Source organism: Monodelphis domestica, chromosome 6 (genome assembly GCF_027887165.1).
Source record: "Monodelphis domestica isolate mMonDom1 chromosome 6, mMonDom1.pri, whole genome shotgun sequence".
In the NCBI taxonomy this organism is placed as follows: Eukaryota; Metazoa; Chordata; class Mammalia; order Didelphimorphia; family Didelphidae; genus Monodelphis; species Monodelphis domestica.
The window spans coordinates 64,549,718-64,563,210 of NC_077232.1; the positions used below are offsets into that span (position 1 = coordinate 64,549,718).

Below are 13,493 nucleotides of genomic sequence, written 5' to 3' on the forward strand. Positions count from 1 at the left end.
AGTCGAGATCACCAGATCAGAAAGAGAAACACATTGTGAAGAGTTTTTATGTTTGCATTCTCAGTACCTAGGACAGTGCCTAAGTCTCAACTGGTACTTTAGTGTTGGTCACTTGACAAGAATTTAATATGTATTGAGGATTTTGCTAAGCACCAGTAATATAAATAAAAGCAGGAAGAAAGACAGTCTTTGCCAGCAAGGAGCTTACATTCAAAGGAAAAGACAACATACAAAAAGGCATTGATGATGAGGGCAGCTATGTGGCCCAGTGGATTAAGAGCCAGGCCCAGAGATGGGAAGTTCTGGGTTCAAATCTGACCTGACACTTCCTAGCTGTGTGACCTTGGGCAAGTCACTTAACTCCCCATTGCCTAGTCCTTACGACTCTTCTGCCTTGGAACCAATACATAGTCTTGATTCTAATACAGAAGGTACGGGTTAAAAAAATTAAAACTAACAAAAATTAAAAAATAAAAAGGAATTGATGAGAGGGTAAAGTGAGGATAGAACAAAAGTATCCAGTTCAGGAACATGATCCAGGTGCAGCCTGGGGAAAAATGAGAACTGCTTGGCCTGGGCATTCTCCTTAAATGGAGGTTCTGGGAGAAGCAATGGTTTTGGAAGGCACTTCCAGCGCATTAATTCCAGGGCTGGAAGAAGGCTTCAGGAAGAAGAATGGAAGCATAGGAGAGGAAGTCTGGACTGCAGCTTGGGGAAGGATAAGCCATGACTAGCTTGAGCACCATCCTTAATAAATTCCTGGTGACTGATTGATTGATAAGCATTGATAGATGCTCATTATTGTTAACCCTGGACCATAAGGAGGTTAAATTATGTTCAGTTTGCTCTTTTGGCAGAAGTCTGTGATACCATTCATAAAGGATCTTTTAAATGAAACTTTGATCCTTAAGGAGGTTATAGGGGAGAAAGAGATAATCTTCAGTTATCAGGAAAATTCATTTCCCCTAGTGTTCTGGATAGTTGTTTTCTTCAAAATTTAAAACATTTTAGATCACTTAGGTCAAGTGTGTATAAGAATTTGGAGGTAGGAAAAAAAGGAAAAATTTGATAGCAAATAGACCTACCCCATCATGGAATGGGCTGCCTATGAAAGCAGCAAAACCCTCATTGGAGGTCTTTAAGCCAAGGTTGAATGACTGCTTTGGGGGTATGTTTCTGAGTGGGATTCTTGTTCAATTCTGGGTTAGACTATGAGGTCATTTTTTTTTTACTCTGAGATTCTGCAATCCTAGTGGCTTTAGAGATCATTTTTCCAAGAGTTGCTAGATGTAGCACAATAGAAAAAGTGTAGGCCTGGAGTCAGGAGGAACCTGGGTTCAAATTTGACCTCACATACTTCCTATCTATGTGACCCTGGGCAAGTCACTTAACCTCATTTACCCTGCCCTTATCCAAATCTATTCTACAGAGGAGGAAACAGACCCAAAGTTGGAAGGAGCAATACTAGATTTCTTTATTCTACTGCACTTGGTTTTAATAATCTTTCTTCCACATAATCTTGTCCATTCCCTAGTTTCATGGGCCAGACAGTGAGTCTTTGCTTTTAAAATCATTCTTCCTTTGCTGTTTTCTAGGCTCTGTGCCTGCCAAGGACTTTCTGAGACTTGGTTAAAGTAGGACAAATTTTTCTGACAAACCTTCATTCCTTCTCATCCCCTTCAAATAATGATCATTTCATGATGTCATAGTAGAAAGAATATTGAATGTAACCCGAGTTCAAACCCTGGGCCACGTTGGACTGATCACTTAACCTTTTTGAGTCAATATCATTTGACTAACATCTAAGAGTTATGATCCTCTAGACAAATATTCAAACTGTTAAACCTCCCACAAGACAGGTAATATACCTTATTATCTCTGTACACTTGTCCTCCTTCCCCTTGCTAAGTTCACAGCCATCTTGTTCAAAGTAGAGACTTAGCAAACATTTGTTATTGGTATAGAGAGGGAAATAAAGTAGCTTAACTTTGGCCAATCAGGCTCAAGCTCCATGACGATTGGCTTGGACCTGGGGAGTGAGGAGAAGGGGAGAGAAGTGAGTGTTCTCAAATAATGGCCTTGCCTGATATGGTACCACTTGATTGGTAGACACTGGATAGTTCCAGAAGAAAAAAGAAGAAAGAAAATACCCTGCCATCCAGAAGCTTATGATCTTGGAAATCTGAAGGCAAGAAATCCATTTGTAATCTGGGTTCTTGCTCCAGCCTTCTCACACTATACTTTCTGCATGACCCCCTAGCTTCAGGTTGCCTCCTTTGTAAAATGTGGGCCATTATCTTAAACCTGGGGTTCTTAGACCCTTCATGGCATGGACCCCTTTGGCAGTCTGAGGAAAGCGGAAAAACCCCTCTAAAATAATGCTTGTTTGTTTTTAAATATTGGGAAGAATCACTAAATTTCTGTTAAATGTTAGTGAAAATAAAGATGTCATTTCTTCCCCATCCTAGTTCATGGACCCTCCTGAAATCTAAGTTTGGACCCAGAATAAATGATCTCTAAAGTCTCCTTCAGCTATAACATTCCATAATGGAGGAAAAAGAGTTGCCAAACAGCCCCAGCTGCTGGGACACCTTAGTAATAAACACAGCATAAATTCAGTAAGTAACCCCAAGTTGTCACCATTGACTACTTCTATTTAGACTCCTCCTACTTTTCTTATATTCATTTTCCTCCTAGCCCCGTTCATGCACTAGAAAACATTTCTTTCTTGTTTATAAAAAGGGGGTTGGGGAGAGAGAAGGGGGTAACTGGTGGGCCCCTCTCCCCTTCCCAATTAAATAAAGCCTGTATGAACAGAGCTAATATTAGTTTCCTGATTTATAAAAGCCAAATGGATTAATGGATCAGCTCATTCATTGCCTGGGGGAACAAAAAGAAAATCTTCAATACCTCTGTGCACATTGAGAACAGGAACAATGAGGGTCTTTAGAAAGCAGAAACCTAATTTGGGGGAATCAATTACTCCCTCAGTCTCTGCCTCTCTTGCCTCTATGTCTCTGGCTTCTCAAGCTCTCCTCTCCTTCTGCCTCTAACTCTCTCTGGCTTTGACTCTACTTTTTCAAAGGAGATTTCCTGGGAGCTAAAATTTAGAAAACTCTTCTCGTACTCGTTCGTCCATGTCCCACAGATTCCAAGACAGCATTTGTGTGTGGTATTGATAGGGGTGTACGGGTTGGGGGATGGGGGGCATAGAAGGTATGACCTGTATGTCCCTCGGATTTGTTTTTTTGGGGGGGAGTAGGGAGGAATGGATTGTTGGTGAAGATATGGATCCTATATTATGTTGCGGAGAGAAGGGAGAAAAGGAGGCTTGTCCTCCCTTCTCAAGCATTTCGAGTCAGGACATTGAAAATAAAAAGCTTGCGTGTATTTGAGGAGTGGGGGAGATGGCACGGCTAAACTAGTGGGAAAGACTAAAGGGAAGAGTTCTTTCTTGCTCATTCTGAGCCCAAGTCAGTAAAAAGCAACCCCAAAGGCGAGGTGGCGCTGTCCCCCTACATCTCGGGAGGTCTCGCAAGTCCCTCAGCCTGGAGAGGCTCGGCTCCCTGCTTGCCCTACCTAATGAATTGTTCTAAGTAGTTCCCCGCCCCCTACTACCGCTGGGCTTTGCCCTCTGCTCCGGCCGGCCACTGGAGTATGAGGAGAGGGGGTGCTGGGAGAGTGGCAGGGCTTATTTCCTTCGAAGCACGTGTGTGTGTCAGGCGCTCCTCTCCTCCCCGCCCGCGCAGGCGGCTCGGCGCGCACGAACACACACACACACACACACACACACACACACACACACACACACACACACACAAAATCACTCTTTCACACACACATACACACACACACTCTCTCACACACTCCGGCTCCGCTTTTGTGTTTTGTCAGAATTAATGAGAAAAGTTCCCTTGCCCTAGGGGTAATTAGTGTCCTTGGAGTTAAATAAGCTAATACTTAGGCACCTCTGGCACAGGCAATTATGTTTGTGTATTGAATAATTGATTCAAAGAGGGGGGGAAGGGCCGCTAATCAGATCTGAGCATAATGAATTGATTTAATTAACAGGGGAATCTGAGGGTCCCTGGGAAATGCGGGCGTTTATTCAGCAGCCGGAGAGGGCAGAGGCACATAAATTGCGAACGGGCGGCGGCGGCGGCTTCGGCTCGGGCTCCAGCTCCTCCTCGCTCTCTCGCTCGCTGTCCCTGGCCGCCGCCTCGCCCGCCAGCGGACAAGCTGCTGCTATTGCCCCGAAGCGAGCCAGGCTCCGAGCTCTGGGTTCTGGGCTCCGGGCTCCGGGCACCGAGCGCCGAGCTCCGAGCAAGCTCGCGCTCCCTTCTGTTGGCTTCCCGGCGCACGGCCCGCTCCCGCGCTCTTGCCAGGCTGCCCTTTCACAAATTCATTATTAATCTCCCCCCCACCCCCCTGCGCGCCCGCCTCCCGCTGCACAACAGGGGCCCGGGCTGGGGAACCGGAGCCGGAGCCGGAGCCGGAGCCGGAGCCGAGGCAGGGGCCGGGATCCAGATTGGGAGAAGCAGTGCCGGCCGGGTCCAGCCCGGGCCGGGCGGAGGGCACTCTCTGAGCGGGCCGGCCCAGGGCCGGCGGCCGCCGCCTCCCGGTCCCGTACCCTAGTCACTGTCCCCTCTGGGGCTCCCGATCAACCGGGAAGCGGCGGCGTCTTGCCCACGCTCCCCGGGGCGGGCATCGGCAGCATCCGCCGGTGGACGAAGAGCCGCGGCGGCGGCGACGGCAGCAGCGGCGCGGGCGCAGCGCCCCGGCAGCCAGGACAATGGTGCTGGATAAGGAGGACGGTAGGTGCCCCGGCTCGGCGGCCGGACCCGTGCGCCCCGGGCCTGGGAGGAGGAGGGGGCCCGGTGAGGGGGAGGGGGGCAGGTTGCGCGCGCCACCTTCCAACTCCGTACCCCGCAGCCCCGGGAGGTAGAAAGTGGATTTGTTGTGGCTTGGAATGGGGCTGGATGGGGGGCGGGAAGCGGGGGGGACGCAAAATACGCATGGACGCTGGGCCGGCCGCCTGGACCGTACTAAGCCACCGACCCGCCTCGGTGGAAAGGCCAGACTTTTTGGAGCTAGTACCACCCCCCCCCCCAAAAAAAAAACTCTGTCCAGGGGCCTGAGGGGGAAGGGAGGGAGGGAGGTGTGGTGTGCGGTGGGGCGGGACGCATTGGCTTCTCCCCTGGGATCCCGCCCCCTGACCGCTTTGCCCAAACTGACAAAGGGCTGAGCAGAGATTTACTTTTTAAAAGGGGAGGAGGACGAGGCCAGAATTAACCCCAACACTCCAGCTCCTTATTCGGGAACTCTTGATCTAGAGACCCTTTTTGAGGAAGCCAATGGGGGATGGGGAGGGTCAGAGCAGTGAACCAGGGCGGGCTAGGACCTGTCACCAAGATCTGTCCGGGAGAGAGCCGGGTGGCCGGCCCCTTAAAGAGACCTGTCCTACTGCTAGGGGAGTTATGGGGCTAGGGGGCAAACTCCTTTTCCCACTTCTCCCTCTACCCTCCTCCCGATCCCCTCCAGGAGATAATGTGACCGCTCACCAATAGCTTGAGCAGTCCCAGGCAGCTCTTGTCTCCCTCACTCTCTGCCTCTCCACACCCCTTCCCCAAATACAGGGCCTTCAAGTGACCTTCCCACGTAGGTAGGCGGGATCCTTCCTAGAAGGGAGGCTCGGAGCTCCAGATAACACCTTCTAGGAGGCCCTTTGAACGCGAGGATCTCTTTAAAGGACAGACTGAGAGGGAGCCCCGAAAAGGAGGGAGAAGTCCTCAGACTCAATTCTTGTCGGTGGCCCATAGTGGTGCAATGAGGTTCTTGCTTCCTCATTCTCCAGCCCATTAAATTGTCTTTGTTTTCCCAGACTTCTCTTGGCTAGAGCTCTTAACCAGGGTGGTTACTCTTTGCTATTCCATCCCTACAGATGCCTCCCTCAGAGTCTCAGGTACAGGGATCGATCCTGGGAACTAGTTTTTGGTGGTAAACTTTAGAGGAAAAGTGTAGTCCTTTCTCCCATTCCTTCCCATGTGCCCAATTTTCTCTTATTTTTCCCTCTTGGCTCAAGCTTCCTATTATGATCCTAGGACTGCAAGTCTCATAGAGGGGTGCATGGCAATATTTGGCCCAAGAGCTCTTGCTAGAATTAGGGAGGTCACTGACCCAGGAAGCAGAAGCCTTTTGATTCCTCTCATTGGGGAGTCCTAAAGTATCCCAGAGTAGCATCCTTCACTAAGACTTTTTGGTAACAGGAGCTATACAATATTGGGGGGCATTGAGGGGGGGATGAGAATGTCCATGACTGCTTAGAGAGTGGGACAGCATGAGAGTTGACAATTAGTTGATCCCCAGAATCAGGGCTGCTGGGACCCACCAGGAAAGATTGGAGAACATTGTATTTTTACGATTTTTGCTCCCTGGCAATGCCTTCCAAGCCTAAGACTGCTTTCATGGGCTATGAGCAGAAAGATTGCTGTCTTTCTTACTTCTAATTAGTAGGGATGCAGGCAGGCACAGTTAAATGGTACAAAAATTAAGGACTGTTAAATTCTATGTTCCTGTTCAGGTCTGCTGACCTGTGATTGTAAGAATAGGTACTGGTCAATGTTAGGAGGGGAATATGGGCAAATAGCTGGAGGAGGGCTACTTATTGGTTCTCTCAGCATTGCAAATGTGGTCATTAAACACCAGGCCTTGCAACCGGTGTGACAGAAAGAAGACTGGTCTCTGGACTCACCTCGTGGTCTTCCTCACCTGAATTGCCTGGTTTGCTGGAAAGGAAGGGGGTATTCTGGGTGTTTATCTAGAGGGTTCCTTAAGGCCACATTCACCTTTGCCCTGTAGGCAGTGGGGCTGCCAGCAGACAATGGGTCAGCCTGCTTTGAAAAAGCTTTGCCTTCTTATCCTAGCCTCCTCTCTATAGACAGTTCAGAAAACCTGAGAACACATTTGTGTATCTTGATTTTTGTTCATTTTAAAAATCCAAGACTACGTAATTTTCCTGAAACTGTAGGAAAACTGAGGTTGCACATGAAAATTCCTTAGTTTTTCTATGTGGCAAAGTGCTAGTGTGTGTCTGTGTGTCTCTATCTGTAGCTATGTCTGTGTCTCTTTGTGTATATGTGGACATGGCATGCAAGTGTTTGCCTAATTCCAGAGGAAAATAGCTTGAGCCATCCCTCAGTGACTTTGCCCTGGCCCATTGAGGGATATGAGAAAAGCCTCTCGCCAGGCCCATGGGAGGCCTCAGGCTCCGAGTTCTCTCTGTGGAATTTCTTAGCCTCACTGGCCATGAACCCTTAAGAGTGATTTAGGAGACTAAATCCAATCTTCCCAGACTTGGGATAGGGATGAGGACAGTGTGGGACTGCTGGCCTCTGGCTCTATTAACTGCCATGACAACCTTTGGTGCCAGATCATAGTAATCTAAAGCTAGAACAGGAAGGGGCATTTGAAATGATAATGCCTAACTCCCTCAGGAAAAGACTGAGGCCCATAGAAAAGTGACCCTGCCCAAGATCAAAAGGCAGTAAGAATTTGAACCCAGGTTATCTGATTCTATTTCCTATTTCCTCTCCACTGTGTCATACTGTGTTTGTTCCTGGGTCATAGAATCCTCAACTCCAAAGGTACTTGACTCAAGCCTCTGCCTCAGCATCCCTTACAGGTGTTCATGGAGCCTCTATTTTAATATCTTCATTGACAGGGAGCTCACCCACTCATAAGCAGCCCTCCTATCCCCTTTCTTACCTTTCTCTGGCCCTAGGGACTGGTGCATCTGCATCCTACTGCTATGATCTGATTTTGGACCAGAGTCTCCTGTTAGTATAGCTCCCCTTTTCAGTTGTTGTTTAGCCATGACTCTTTGTGGCTTCTTTGGGGAGTTTCTTGACCGAGATACTGAAAGGGTTTGTCACTTCCTCTTCCAGCTCATTTTACAGGTAAGGAAATTAAGGCAAATGGGGTTAAGTAACTTGTCCAGAGTCACCCAGCTAGTAAGTATTTGAGGTTGGATTTGAACTCAGGTCCTCCTAACTCCAGCACAGCACTCTATCCACTATGCCCTTTTCCATTCTAGACCCAAAAGTCAGTTTTGTGAGGCACAGGTCCACACAGACAGCATCTTAAGCATTTGGCCAAATGTGAGTGCTAGCTCCTTATGACAGAAGAGAAGATTCCAGAAGCAAACCACCTTTCCTGACCCAACCTGATAGAATTTTTCTACCTTAGTTGGAATTGAGACTGTTGAGGCCACTGTATGGTAGGTTGCAGAGAGAGCCTTCCAAGGAATATGGAGGATACTTGACTTGTATGTTGTGGAATCCATAAAGCAGTATTATTTTGTGTGTCTTTGGACACTCAAGGGCCCTCCTCCATTAGAACCTGATGGTATATCTGAAACACTTTTCCAGATCCAACAACACCAATGTCCCCACAGATGTAGGGATTCAGGATAGCAAGAATAGGAGCGTGTGTTCCCAACCACTCATCTTCACTAGACCCGAGAAAGAAGAGTTTTGAGGTTTTAAAGCCAGAAGAGGTGATCTAGCTTAATCTCACTTTACAACTAAGGAAATTGAGGCATGGAGTGAATGAAGGAATTTGACCAAGGTCACACTGATAGTAAGTAAATGGTAGAATCAAGATTTAACCTAGGTCTCAGGATACCAAATTCCAGCATCAGGTTGCATCTGTCCTTAAAAGAGGAAGTTGACAGTCCATAAAGAGATCTTATGTCTTATAGCCCCCAGGGCTGAGATGGGCACTGCTGCCAGCCTATAGCCCTCTCCTCCTCTTTCCCCAAATCCCAGTAAGTGGGATTTTAGTTCACACAGCTCCTGCCCTGGCAGCATCTAGATGTTTGGTTTAGTTCCCATGGATTAATTATTGGAATTCTAGCTGTTTGACTGCTAATTAGGTGCCTTGGAGATTAAGAGGGAATATGATGTTAGGACTGAACTTAGGGTGTTGAGTGTATGTGGGAAGGTGTGAAGTAAAAGAAAATAATGAAAGCAAACAAAATTTCAATCCATTTCTGTGGAAAGAAGGAAATTCCTTCTTCATATCATGTTCACAAGGAGAATGATCTTACCAGGAATGAAGTGGGTTTAAATGGAGGTCCAAGATGGGGATGGTGTAGAATTTTAGCCTGGATGCCTGAAAGAAATCCACTCCTGGTTATCACCCAGAGTGCCAAAAATTCCAGCCTTGGAAATGATGGGTGATTGTTGATATAAGTTAGTAATGTGCATTGGGATGGAAGCAGAGGGGCTCAAATTCTGAATATATAAATATAAAATTCCAAACTGTGCTATTGTAATGCTGGGATTTTAGTTTGTTTGGGGGAGACATATAAGTACTGGAGGGAAAGTTTTCTTGATGAGTGACTTGGAAGCTTCTTTAATGGTTGAGAATCAAATACCTTTTGGGAGCAGCCCTCTATCTTTGGGCATATCAGGCACCTTTCTCATCTTTTCAAACTGTCACCAAGGGAAGGGGAAAAGAGTCCTGGATGAAAGCTATTCTATGCAAAATGAGCTACTTAGCTTCAAATATATCCAAGGACTCTTTGGATTAAGCAATCTAAATGGAGGGGAAGAGGGGAAAGCATTTGAGCTGTGGAGAAGGAAGCTAATTAAAAGCAGGTTGTGGGGCTACATTGCCTGAGCTTCCCACCCTTGCTTTTTAAAAGTCCCACTTCAATGCTTGGAAGATGGAGGGTAGGGGCCCTGAAATGGGGTCAGATTTGACCTTGGAGGGGCAGGGAGGAGCAACAGTCTAGTGAAAAGCCCTCTGATCTTGAGTCAGAATTTCTGAGTTCGAATCCCAGTATCAGTACAAGTTACACACACACACACACACACACACACACACACACACACACACACACACACACACACACATATATATATCCCTAGGCAAGACATTTCCCCTCACACAGCCTCAGCTTCCTTTTCTGTCATTTTGGGGATAATAATCATTGCAATGATTACACAACAGGTTTATTGTGAGGACAATATTTGTTAACCATATTATTAAAGTTGAGCCCTACAGCTCTAGTTTTCTTTTGTTGCTAATTTGAATGGTATTTTGTGATTTACAAAGTGTTTTCACATACTATACATGATAATTCATATGAACCTCATGACAACCCTACGGTGAAAACAGGACAAATATTATCCTTGTTTTGTAGATGAGGAAACTAAGACCAAAGGTATCAAAGGATTAAAGATTTCCTTACTCCTCCTATACCCTGAAGCCTTTAAAACCAAATTGTTTCCTATTCATTTCTTTGTCAGAATCTACTCTCCCAACATGCCAAACAATCAGAGTATGTTTTGGTCAGTAGTAGTTCTAATCTGATATTCAGAGTTGGCTTGAGCTGAATTTGGGGACAGCAGGTGGGGGTAGTGTGGTGTTCCCTCCAAATATAAGAAGGTAGAAGTGATTTAAACCCTATTCAGAACTCCACGTGGTCCAAGAAACAACTTGGGAAATCAGAAGAAGATTCTAGGCCAAGCTCTAGAACCACAGAATAGTCCAGGAGGGCTGGGACCTGTCCTGGCAGATGAATGACCTTCAGAGACTTGGGTAATGCCTGGCTTAGCAACAAAGATTCTTTCTGGTTTAGAGGTGGAAAGAGAGGGAAAGGGGAGTGAGTGTGTGCACTGCTCCAATCTCCAAATCCTACCTTCAAGGTTAAAAGTCAGGCACCCAATCCCAATATTTGGCTTAATGTGTTGGAAAGAGGCCTGGCCCCAGAGTTGAAAGGCCTGGAATTGAATCTCAGTTCACACCACTTGACTCTGTGACCTTGGCAGAGTCATTCCCCTTTCCAGGTGGATTCCCTCCCCCTTTGAAATGAGAGTTGTACATTCCATTAGGCTTGGAGCTGATGTTTGACCAGAGACGGAATGGGTTTAAGCCTAGAAGAAAAGATAATTCCAAGGTGATGTGTGTGTGTGTGTGTGTGTGTGTGTGTCTGTATGCACGCAGTGGAGTGGGGTGGAATGGGGCAGGAAGTGGGCGAGAGGCTGCGCGGGCCCCTCTTCTAGCTGAGGGCCACAGTGTACCTCTGGTCCTGAAACCTCTACAAAAATGATCTCGGGAGAGAAAGAGGAAAAGAGAGTCCTGTAGGTGGTGCTGGAGAACCAGGCAGCCTTCCACTCCCCATTAAACTCTTGGGGAGGGGGGGCAGTGTGGGAGGAGGGGGGCTGTCTCTGGGAAATGTGCGCATTTATTCAGTAGCAAGAGTGCAGACCTCATAAATTGAGAGAGAAAGGCAGCGGTAGCCAGCCTCCGATATTTCCCCCCCATCTCTTTGAATATAATTTTAGATTTAGATTCAGATTAAATCTAAGGGGAAAGCACTTTATAAGACTGAGAGCTGTGTAGTTGCGAGAGCCAGGGTTATGAGCTATCAAATGCAGTTACATTAAGACAGATTATACTGGGCAAATTGAGCCATTTAGAAGGTGAGAATCAAAGAAAAACTCTGCTCCTCTCTTCCCTCCTACTCTCTCCTCTCTCTGTCTCCTCTCCCTCTCTCCCTCTCTCCCGCTCTCTCTAAATTGCAGCCCCTAGTCTCTTGCAATTCTGAGGCACAAAAAGTAGGTGAGACTGCTTTTGTATCTGCAAAGTGCTTCACTTCTGAATGTAATTCTAGCTGAGTGCAATCTAGGTTAAGAGCTGGACAACCGGGTAATTAGAGCTCGCTGGCTGCCAAAGGGCTGTCCGCTGTGCTGTAGCTCATCCCCGTTCCTGGAGCCGAGACCTCTCCTCCCTGGAGCGGAGGCTGCAGCGGCTGGAGACGCAACGCCTGCCCTCGGACACTTCTTCTTGCAGCCGGAGATGATGGTGTTGGACAAGGAAGACGGTAGGTAGGCTGAGGAGGTCCCCCCACCCCCACGCCCCTGGGCTCCCTCCACTCATGCCTCCCCTATCCCATCCCGGCAGGCTGCCCCTGCCTCGGCGTGGCAGCTCTCCTGGCAGGAGCAGACAGGGGCCAGCAGGCACGCGAGTGTGCCTCGGTGCCAAGGGCCGACCCGCTGTGGTCGCCCTTCTCCCTGGCATTAATGAAAAGTGATCTAGCCCAGAAGGCGTCACTCCACGCTCTGTTTGTTGAAGGATGTACAGTAGGAACCATTTCTGCCCGTTTGAATCATCCAGGCTGAGAGCCCAGTGACTCATATTGGTCGGGGCTTTCGAGGGCTTCTTTATATAGTTAGGGTGGGCGGGAGGGTGTGCAGTGGGGGGGGGGGGGGTGTGCGTTCATGCTTGGGGATTGGGTGTGCATCCCTCTTGGGGAGGCAAAGTGCAGGCACCCAGAGCCCCCTCGCTGCCCGATTGCCCGCGATCCTCAGTCGTCGTCCTGTTTAGGATTTTGTCTTTGCGGCTTCCCTGCCCACCACAGCCATAAACCCCGCAGCCCTAATCCTGTGTTCTCCCCAAGCAGTGGGAGCCAGTTGTCGGGTTCCCAGAGCTTTGAGGACGACCGGGAGAGGGGTGTGCAAGGTGCACTGTAGGGGGGAGCAGCCCTAAGTGTCAAGGGACTGGCCCAAGGCTGCTCACCCCGGAACTTTAGCAGCAGCAGCAGGCGGCATGTACAGGGAGGATGTCATCCCAGCACAGGGCAGGAATAGAAGCTTCCCAAACCCAGCAAGTATGGAAGAAAACTGCTCCACTGCCCTGAGGTCAAGTTTAGGAGGTGGATCCCCCCCCCCCCAGGATGTCCCCTTCCTGGCCTCTGCACATTGGGTACTGTTCCTGGGCTTTGCTGTGTCCATTTCTCTGGGCTCTCTAGGAAGGGCAGAGTGAAGTTAAGGCGAAGAGCTTTGTAATGGCATATAATTGTTGCTGTGGTGCCCAAGAGGGGCCTGACTGGCCGGACTCTTCCGGAAATCCCTCATCCCCAGACCTTGGCCAAATGGGAACCATCCAGAGGACTGGTGGACTTGGGAGCAGAAAGCTGACGAGCTTATTCAACAGAATAGAGGCTCACTGGGTTGGAGCCAAAAATGGAATAGAAGAGTCATTAGAGATGGGCTGCATGGGGCCTCCTCCACTGGTGGAGGAGAGGCAACTGTCAGAGGCAGTGCCCTGAGTGGGCATGTGTTTGGGGGAGAGAGAACTGCAGGTGCCACAAGAGTGCTGTGGGTGGAGGAAACAGGAGCAATATTGCAGCCAAGTCCCGCTTGACCCACCATTACCCATGGGTGCTGAGTGCAGTGGGACACACGAAGGATGATCTGACAATGCCCAACTCTTACCTCGTCCCCCTGTTGACACAACCAGTTGGTTATTTCCCCCCTAATCCTTCCCAGTTAATAAAAACTGATGCAAAAGACCCTAGAGTGGAACTGAGACAGGCCACCTGCCCACAGTGGTAAGTGACTGTTTGAGTGGGAGCCCTGCTCCCATCTTTTCCCTTTCACGGCTGAGGTCTCTTCTTCTGACTCCTCTCCATCAGCCAGCAGACA

At 48.5% G+C, this 13,493-nt stretch overlaps 1 protein-coding gene across 6 annotated transcripts in view; it reads left to right on the forward strand.

The window, feature by feature from the left end:
• Positions 1–3,832: 3,832 nt before the first annotated feature.
• The window catches only part of LMO1 (LIM domain only 1), a 79,749-nt gene continuing 70,088 nt past the window's right edge, over positions 3,833–13,493 (forward strand). Inside the window, exons 1-2 of one of the 6 annotated variants that reach the window (XM_007497052.3) lie at positions 3,837–4,814; positions 11,696–11,890. In XM_007497052.3, coding sequence (XP_007497114.1) covers positions 11,866–11,890 — 25 coding nt within the window. In that variant the 5' untranslated portion in view covers positions 3,837–4,814; positions 11,696–11,865. Of the gene's footprint in view, positions 4,815–11,228; positions 11,895–13,493 lie in introns of those variants that run through there. The other 5 variants (XM_007497055.3, XM_007497054.3, XM_007497050.3 and 2 more) reach the window with 5 other exon arrangements.